This window comes from Rutidosis leptorrhynchoides, chromosome 7 (genome assembly GCF_046630445.1).
Source record: "Rutidosis leptorrhynchoides isolate AG116_Rl617_1_P2 chromosome 7, CSIRO_AGI_Rlap_v1, whole genome shotgun sequence".
Lineage (NCBI taxonomy): Eukaryota > Viridiplantae > Streptophyta > Magnoliopsida > Asterales > Asteraceae > Rutidosis > Rutidosis leptorrhynchoides.
The window spans coordinates 150,019,941-150,029,091 of NC_092339.1; the positions used below are offsets into that span (position 1 = coordinate 150,019,941).

Sequence of the window (9,151 nt, forward strand, 5' to 3'; positions counted from 1 at the left end):
TAACTTTTCATATAGGACTTGTCTTAATCCGAGTTACGGTTTAGGATTTATGGCCCTCCGATCGTCACTATGTCCATTTAACGTTGTGCTGAAAATGCTGACCTACTAGCACTTAGACCGTCGCCACGGTCAAACGAAGACGAGTTTGCTTCTGTAATTTTTACCACAACTAAAGGACTCATATACGGAGCCATGGCCACGGGTCTCACCTTATTTCAGTAGGTATAGAGGCCGTGGTGACTGACCGAACTCAGCCTTTGTTTTAAACTCTTTTCATGAACGAAACTTACTTTACACCTTTTGTTTAATGATGAATGATGATGACCCTTAAGACCTTATTTACATACTTTTAAACCTATTCGGACGATTTACTGACTTAGTACTATTTGACTTAGGTTGAGGACTTCCCGAACCTACACACTTGCTTATTTCCCGAGTCATACTTTACCGCTACTTTATCATTGTGAGTTATAGCATTCCCTTTTACTTTAACTTATTTTGGGAACTGAGAATACATGCGGATTTTATGTTTTACATACTAGGCACGAGTACTTAAACTTTATATATGTGTGGGTTATATAACGGAAGAAACATTCCCTTTAGCTCAGTAACGTTTAGTCATTGGTTTTTGAACCAGTGAACGCGAATCTTAGATATGGATCCATAGGGTTTGACATCTCCACTCGGGCTAGTAGCGCTAGCATTTAACGAGTGTTTAATACTTCGTAAACATACGCACTTTCCAAGTGTACTTTCAGGGGGTATAAACGTTAAGTTAGTTACCAAGTGCCCACGGTTAACATATACTTTATCATACTGTTTTGAAACGCTCTTTGTAGCACTGAAATCTCGTGGCCTACCTTACATACTGTTATAGTTAAACTATAGCTCACCAACCTTTGTGTTGACGTTTTTAAGCATGTTTTTCTCAGGTGCTTAAGGTTTGCTTCCGCTGTGTACTAGTCTTGCCATAGACACCCGCTGCTCTAGTGTTATCACCGCATGAACTATTTATCTTGCATTCAAACTTTAATACATTGAAAACTATGTTTTGTAACGACCTAAGGGTCACACACATTTATTCATGCTTGCTATTCGTAGAAGCATACTGTTGGTGTAAAACATTTGATGTCGATTATGATGTCATCTTTCTATCGTGAATGCAACTTCTTTTATTACAGCATATAGTACTTAACCTTGTAATGATCCTGTTGTTGATGATTCGTACACGATGGTTTTGTACGGGGCATCACAACTTTAGCATTTATATTCACTTAATATCTACAATATATCATTAGAATGTTTTGTTTAAACAAATTTGTGATTCCACTGGTCATTTCACTTGTTATATATATATATATATATATATATATATATATATATATATATATATATATATATATATATATATATATATATAATCCGTATTTAATATTTAAATATAAAATAAAATATAAATATATAATTTTAATTATTAATTGAATTTAAATTAAATGTAATATTTAATATTTAAAAAAGACTTGCCCATTCTACCTTGTTCATCTCTCCATAAATTGAAAAAAGCCAGTAAATTGGGGGCCAAGTTTCCATGATTCTTCTCTCTCTAAAATCACTTTTCCTTGTTTGATTTCTGAATTTTTTTTCCTACGAGTCATCGTTTTCGCCCCCCTTTTTTGTTTCTTACCTAACTTCAAAACCCTCACTCTCAAACTCACTGATCAAACCAAACTATGTACCGATACAGACCTACGTTTCCGGCGAACCACCATCGGCGACGAGATCGACCTCCGCCATGTCCACCGTCATACGACGTCACTCACCGCCGTCCGAATTTCATAATCGAACTCCGTTCGTTGAACAACGATCACAACAGTTACAACCGTCATGAAATTGTTACTCTCATGGAGAAATTCAAATACAGTCCTGACGATTTTCATATCCTGAAAACGGGCGTTGTTGCTGCTAGGTTTTATTACCAGCAGTGGTCTAATGCACTTGATTCAGTTGTGTATTTATGGCAAGTTTTATTATCTGGATCTCTTTCATTTATGCCGAAACTTGTACGGAATTTGGTGGTTCCTTCTGATACTGAAGAGTTCAATTCACGGATTAGGGTTTTGTTCAAGGAACGAGTGGTAGGGTTTATGGAAGGGGAATTGGTGAAGAATTGGGAGAGGAAGCTGGATACGGTTTCGAATGAGTTGAGTAAGCTACAATTGTCGTTGAAGAAGCCGAAATTGTTGAAGGAGCATATGGAGATGTCGAAAAAGAAGGAGGGGATTGTAAGTGAGAAGAGGTTGATTATGAGGAGGATTAGTGAGTTTAAATGTGGAATGCAATGTATAATTGATTATCTTGATGGGAAGGTGTTTGATAGTAGTGATGTTAAGGTGTTAATGTTGAAAGGTAAGTTTGATTGGAGCAAAATTTATTGGATGATTAAGAGGGAGTTAAGGAGGCTCGATGATGGCTTGCCTATTTACGCGGATCGTAAGGACATTCTTTGGCAGATACATTGCCAGCAGGTTGTTTGTTTGAGCTTACATTGTTTTAAATTTCTGTACTTTACTAACTGAATGCTTATTACCTGTTAGGAGTCAGTTTGTATTGTAGTATAAGAAAGAACATGAGTGTTTGACTCTTAATTTAAACTTGAATCCAAACACCCTCTTCAATGGTTTGAAAAAATATGCAATTATTGGTTGTTATAAGGTTTAATGCGTTTTTCGTGATAAATTGGGTCAAAGTAAATTGTGAATAAGGGAAGTGTTGAACTTTACCTATGTATAGTTTGGATAGGGTAATGAACTCCAGAGTCTGCTTTTGGATATACAACTCTCATTTTGTATGCAATAAATCCTTACTAAGTTTTATAGCTCTAATAGTCTAGATTAAACGGAGTATTTTAATATGAATACATTGGGGATAGGACTGCGTACTTATATCATATACCATTACTTGCTTTATTATATGTATGGATTCTTGCAGGTAATGGTGTTGATCGGAGAAACGGGTTCTGGAAAAAGCACACAGCTGGTTCAGTTCCTTACTGATTCAGGAGTGGCTGCTGGCAAGTCAATTGTTTGCACTCAGCCACGTAAACTTGCTGCTCTGTCATTAGCAAATCGAGTGCAGGAAGAAACTCGTGGGTGCTACGAGAATAATTCAGTCATTTGTTCTTCAAGCTACTCATCTCATAATGAATTGGATTCGAAGGTGATATACATGACAGATCACTGTTTACTTCAACACTACATGAATGACAAGAATTTTTCATGGGTTTCATGCATTATTATTGACGAGGCACATGAACGAAGTTTAAACACCGATCTTCTTTTGGCATTAATCAAGGATTTACTTCATAGAAGGTCAGATCTAAGGCTTATTATAATGTCTGCAACAGCTGATGCTCAACAACTATCTAAATACTTTTTTGGCTGTGGTTCGTATCATGTAACGGGCCGAACGTTTCCTGTTGATATTAAGTACATTCCCGAAATATCGAATGTTTCATGTGACTCGTATGTTTCTGATGTGGTGAAATGGGTCGGTGAGATTAATCGAATGGAGGAAAAAGGGACAATTCTTGCTTTTTTGACTTCTCAAATGGAGGTTGAATGGGCTTGTGAACAGTTTAAAGTGACATCAGCGATTGCGTTACCTTTACATGGAAGATTATCGCATGAAGAACAGTATCGTGTGTATCAAGATTATCCAAACAAGCGGAAAGTAATATTTTCAACCAATCTTGCTGAGACATCGTTGACTATTCCAGGAGTCAAATTTGTAGTAGACTCTGGAATGGTCAAAGAGAGTTGGTTTGAGCCCGGGACCGGGATGAATGTTCTCAGAGTTTGCAAAATAAGTCAAAGTTCAGCTAATCAGCGTGCGGGCCGGGCTGGAAGAACCGAACCGGGAAAATGTTATCGGCTCTATAGTGAAACTGATTACCGAACCATGCCAGCTCATCAAGAACCTGAGATTCGTAGGGTTAATCTGGGCATTGCAGTTTTGAGAATTCTCGCTCTCGGGATTCATAATATCGAGGAGTTCGATTTCATCGATGCACCTAGCAATGAATCTATTGAGTCTGCTATCAAGAATCTTATTCAACTTGAAGCCGTTGTGCTCGAACACGGTTTTTATAAGTTAACAACTGATGGACGAATGTTGGTGAAGCTAGGAATCGAGCCTCGTTTGGGTAAGATTATTCTCAAGTGTTTTGAAAACCGTTTGGGTCGGGAAGGAATAACACTTGCAGCGGTTATGGCAAATTCAAGCAGTATATTTTGCAGAGTTGGTAAAGAAGAAGAAAAGTATAAATCTGATTGTTTAAAAGTAAAATTCTGTCATCAAAATGGCGATTTGTTCACTTTGTTGTCTGTTTACATGAAATGGGAACGTGTTCCTCACGATAAACGAAATCAATGGTGTTGGGAAAATAGCATAAATGCTAAATCTATGCGTAGATGTCAAGAAGCAGTGCACGAAATGGAAAATTGTCTTCAACATGAGCTTAATATCATTATTCCAACTTATTTTCGATGGACCCCAGAATCGATTACTGAATATGATAAGATTCTTAGTGATGTTATATTATCTGCGTTATCCGATAATATAGCGATGTATTCTGGCAATGATCATCTTGGCTATGAAGTAGTATCAACGGGGGCCCACGTTCAATTGCATCCTTCATGTTCTTTACTAATATTTGGTGAAAAACCAAATTGGGTAGTGTTTGGTGATATTATTGCAATGCCGAATCAGTACATGGTGTGTGTTACCGGTATAAAGTTTGAATCTTTGCAAACGTTTTCCCGTCTTCCGTTTGATATTTCACAGGTTGATTATAATTATTAATCTTGCCTATATAATTATCAATTGCATCCTATACTCTAACTTGCCTATATAATTATTAATCTTCTGTTTGATATTTCACAGGTTGAAAGTAGGAAACTTCAAGTAAAGGTGTTAACGGGTTTCGGAACTACCCTATTGAAACGGTTTTGTGGGAAGTCAAACTCTAGTTTAAAACATCTTCTTTCACACATTAAGGAAACTGTTACAGATGACCGGATTCGCCTTGAAGTTTCTGTTGACTCAAATGAAATCAGCTTATTTGCATCATCTGAAAACATGGAACGGGTTTCAGAAATGGTGAATTCGGTGTTAAAGCGTGAAGAAAATTGGTTAAAGAACGAGTGTTTGGAGAAGTTTTTGTTTCCCGGGAGACATGTCTCGCCTCCTTTAGCTTTATTTGGGGCCGGTGCTGAAATAAAACATCTGGAACTAGAAAAAAGATGTCTTACAGTTGATATATTCGTTCACGGTCAAAACGATGTTGAAGAAAAAGAATTTTTGTCTTTATTAGAGGAACAAACAGGTGGCGATATCTGTGCGGTTCATAGGCTTAATGGGGCCGGTCTAGAAAATGAGAAGTGGGGCCGGGTAACGTTTCTTACCCCTGAATCTGCTGAAAAAGCTACAAAGTTGAGTCCTTTTGAACTAAACGGTGTTTCACTGAAAGTGGGTCCCACTAGAAGCGCGTATGCAGGTTTATCGTTTCCAGCTGTCAAAGCAAAAGTATCATGGCCACGTAGGCGGAATAAAGGGTACGCGTTCGTGAAGTGTAATCCAGATGATGTATCGGCCATTGTTGAAGATTTTTCAAACGTGTTAATACGTGACAAGTTTGTGCACTGTAGACCGAGCATGAAGGATAATGATAGTGTTATGTTAACTAATCTTGATAACGATGTGTTCGAGGCTGAACTTTTCGATGCGTTGAATAAATTAACTAATAAAAAAATTATTGACCTTTTCATTCCTCGAGCGGTTGCTGTTGAGAACCCCACAATAATGGCTCTTGAAGAAGCACTTTTGAGAGAGGTGAATTCGTTTATGCCACCAGCTGGCAATTCGAGGAACGAATGTGTTCGTGTTCATATTTTTCCTTTTGAAATGACGGATTATTTTGTGAAAGCTGAGATTAGTTTTGATGGAAGTTTGCATTTGGAGGCGGCACAAGCTTTGGAGCAGATCGATGGAAAAGCGTTAATGGGGTGTCAGCCATGGCAAAAGATTAAATGTCAACAGCAGTTTAATAGCAGTGTTTCGTGTTCTGCATCTGTTTATTTGGTTATCAAGGACCAACTTCATGCTTTATTAAAAAAACTGCAACTTCGAAAAGGTATTTTACCTCACTTCATTCTTTTATTGCGTTTAAGTTACTGTATTCCAGTCATCTGCAAATTATAGAATTGTGTTGATGATGAAGGACCTATAAGTCACTTAACTGTTGGATGATACCTTAATGAAGTCTAGATAAAATAAAAGTGGCAGTTTCATGTGTACCTGGCAAACGGGTTAGGTTGGGTCGGTTTGGGTAACGGGTCAGGACAGTTTTGGGTTGAAATGGGTCATGGGTCAAACGGGTAAAAATTTTAAACGGGTCCAAAAGATGAAGGTTGACCGACTAGGCCGATTAGTCGTCGGAAACTTGAAGTTGTCCGTCCTGACTGGACCAAGTTGGTCAAAAGTCGTTGGTCTACGGGTTAAAATCAGGCAAAGGGCAGATCTAGTCGGTCAAAATTGGTCAAAAAAGTCAAAGTTAAACTTTTTCAAATTTCAACTAGCCTGACCTGATCAACTAGTCATTACAGGGTCCTGACCGACTAGTCCCTGACTAACATGGCTCTTACAACATTGCCTATCGTACATATTCTTTAACTGTTTATTTACGATTTACGATATTCGTTATTTATGCTGAATTGAGTAGTCTAACATCGTCTAATAACCATTATCTTTTTTTTTCTAGGAGCCGAGTTCTTTTTTGACAGGAACGAAAACGGGTCTTATCGTGTTAAGATATCCGCCAAAGCTACAAAAATTATGGCTGAATCAAGAAGACCTCTCGAAGAGCTCATGAACGGAAGGACCATTATCGACGATCAGCTTACTCCATCGATTATCCAACTTATCTTTTCTAGAGAAGGTTTTTATCTTCAAAAATCCATTCAACGAGAAACAGGCACTTTCTTCCTTCTCGATAGACAGAACCACACCGTTCGCGTGTTTGGTCCATTAAACAAACTTGATCTAGCCCATCAGAAGCTCGTTCAGTCTCTTGTGGCCCTACACGAGAACAAGCAGCTCGATGTTTGTCTTCGAGGACCTTCGTTACCACCTGATCTGATGAAACGTGTAGTCGAGAAGTTTGGGCCCGAGCTCGACTGGCTCAAGGAAAAATTCCCGGGGTCAGATTTTACACTGAATACACGACACCATGTCATCTCGATTCGGGGTAGTAAAGAACTAAGACAAAACGTCGAAGAAACAATATACGAGATTGTAAAAAACACAAGTTTGGCTCCTAGTAAAACCGAAACATCCTTGTGTCCCGTATGCTTATGTGATGTCGAAGATGGTTACCGTTTGGAAACATGTAACCATGAGTTCTGCAGATCGTGTTTAATCGAACAATGTGAGTCGGCAATCAAGAACCCCGGGAACAGTTTTCCGATCCGTTGTGCCCACGAGGGTTGTGGGGCCATGATATTGGTGGTGGACCTTAAAGCATTGTTGTCAACTGATAAGCTAGACGAACTTTTCCGGGCGTCTGTAGGGTCGTTTGTGGACACCAGCTGTGGGAAATACCGATTTTGCCCTTCACCCGACTGTCCGTCAGTGTACCAAGTGGCGGAAAACGGGGATCCCGGGAGACCGTTTTCGTGTGGGGCGTGTTCAGTGGAGACATGTACGAAATGTCATGTCGAGTACCATCCGTTTTTGTCGTGTGAAATGTACGCGGAGTTTAAACGGGACCCGGATCTATCGTTGAAAGAGTGGATGAAGGGTAAAGAAGATGTGAGACATTGCCCTGTTTGTAGGTTCACAATTGAGAAGATTGATGGGTGCAACCATATTGAGTGTAGGTGTGGGAGTCATATTTGTTGGGTGTGCCTTGAACATTTTAAGAGCAGTGAAGAGTGCTATGAACATTTGAGGTCTATACATCATGCAATTGTTTAGTGGTAGTAATTTAAGTTTCGCATCTTGCATATATAGATATGTGTATATATAATTAAACACGTGTAAATATTCGCACATTATCTTTAATCAATCATCTAATGGCCCATTGGAAGATTATTTCACCATGTCTCTTTTATCTTTATATTTACATCAATATCTAATCAAAGTTCAAGCTTGGTGTTGTGTTTGGCCAAGTTCTGGATTCAAGTTGATGTATATTTTAGCTGTTGGTGGCAACATTACCAATAAAGTTGATGTAGTAAAGAAGTTTTAGGATTCAAAATTCACTGGGAGCACGTTTTAAAGTGGTCAGGAAAATGGTCGAAAATATTAGTACGAGATAAACATTTTAGGTTACGCATATCTGAATAAAAATAATTTTCTCCCGGATAACCTAATCTGGAAAGCCTATTCATCCGTTTAATTGTTTACTTTACAAATTCAACATAATATGCAAAGTATAGAATTTGAAGATACACAAATACATACATATTATTCAAATACACCCTTGATTAGTCACTAATACATTGGATGTGTAGCAATATTCCCATGATCCATCCTTCATGAATGTGACACCATTATAGCTACTGCATTCTGCATTACACAAATATGGTTTTAACATCACATCATGTTCTGATAAACAATAATTTTAAAAGTTGATTAGAACAAAAATTTAACATTATGTCACAAATTATCTCCCAAAAACTTGGAGAAGATTGCAAGAAAAGGTATGTCATAAAAGGTACAACATAAAAGGTACATTTTCACTTTGAGCCATTTTTATGAAAAGTGCAAATCTTTTTAATCAATTTATGAAACTTCAATAAACATTTCGACGAATAGGGCCGTTAACGAACCGAGCTTTTAACGAGCTACTCGAGTTCGAGCTCGTTTATTTCAAGTTTGAGCTTTAACGAGTTCGAACAAAAAATGTTTCTCGATTAGTTTGTATGAAAAATTATTCGTATGCTCGTTTATGTCTAAAAGAGTCGAGCTACACGAGCCAAGCTAAGCGTTTGTCGAACGAGCTTGTATTAGAAATTATAATTATAATATTAATTTAAAACTTACACATGTTGGTATTAAATTTAGTAAGTATGTAACTAGAAAGTTATACTTT

General features: G+C 37.9%; 1 protein-coding gene across 1 annotated transcript; it reads left to right on the plus strand.

Moving 5' to 3' along the window:
• Positions 1-1,600: 1,600 nt before the first annotated feature.
• Positions 1,601-8,138, plus strand: LOC139857221 (ATP-dependent RNA helicase DEAH11, chloroplastic-like). Its single transcript, XM_071845960.1, has 4 exons — positions 1,601-2,525; positions 2,989-4,842; positions 4,942-6,190; positions 6,818-8,138. The coding sequence occupies exons 1-4, from the start codon at positions 1,731-1,733 to the stop codon at positions 8,029-8,031; spliced, it is 5,112 nt and encodes a 1,703-aa protein (XP_071702061.1). The 5' UTR covers positions 1,601-1,730; the 3' UTR covers positions 8,032-8,138.
• Positions 8,139-9,151: the final 1,013 nt, after the last annotated feature.

Bases quoted from the DNA above. Each gene is read 5' to 3' on its own strand.
- LOC139857221 (XM_071845960.1), top strand. From the start codon at position 1,731: ATGTACCGATACAGACCTACGTTTCCGGCGAACCACCATCGGCGACGA. The intron at 2,526-2,988 runs GTTGTTTGTTTG...GGATTCTTGCAG, and splicing joins GGCAGATACATTGCCAGCAG to GTAATGGTGTTGATCGGAGA. The intron at 4,843-4,941 runs GTTGATTATAAT...GATATTTCACAG, and splicing joins TTCCGTTTGATATTTCACAG to GTTGAAAGTAGGAAACTTCA.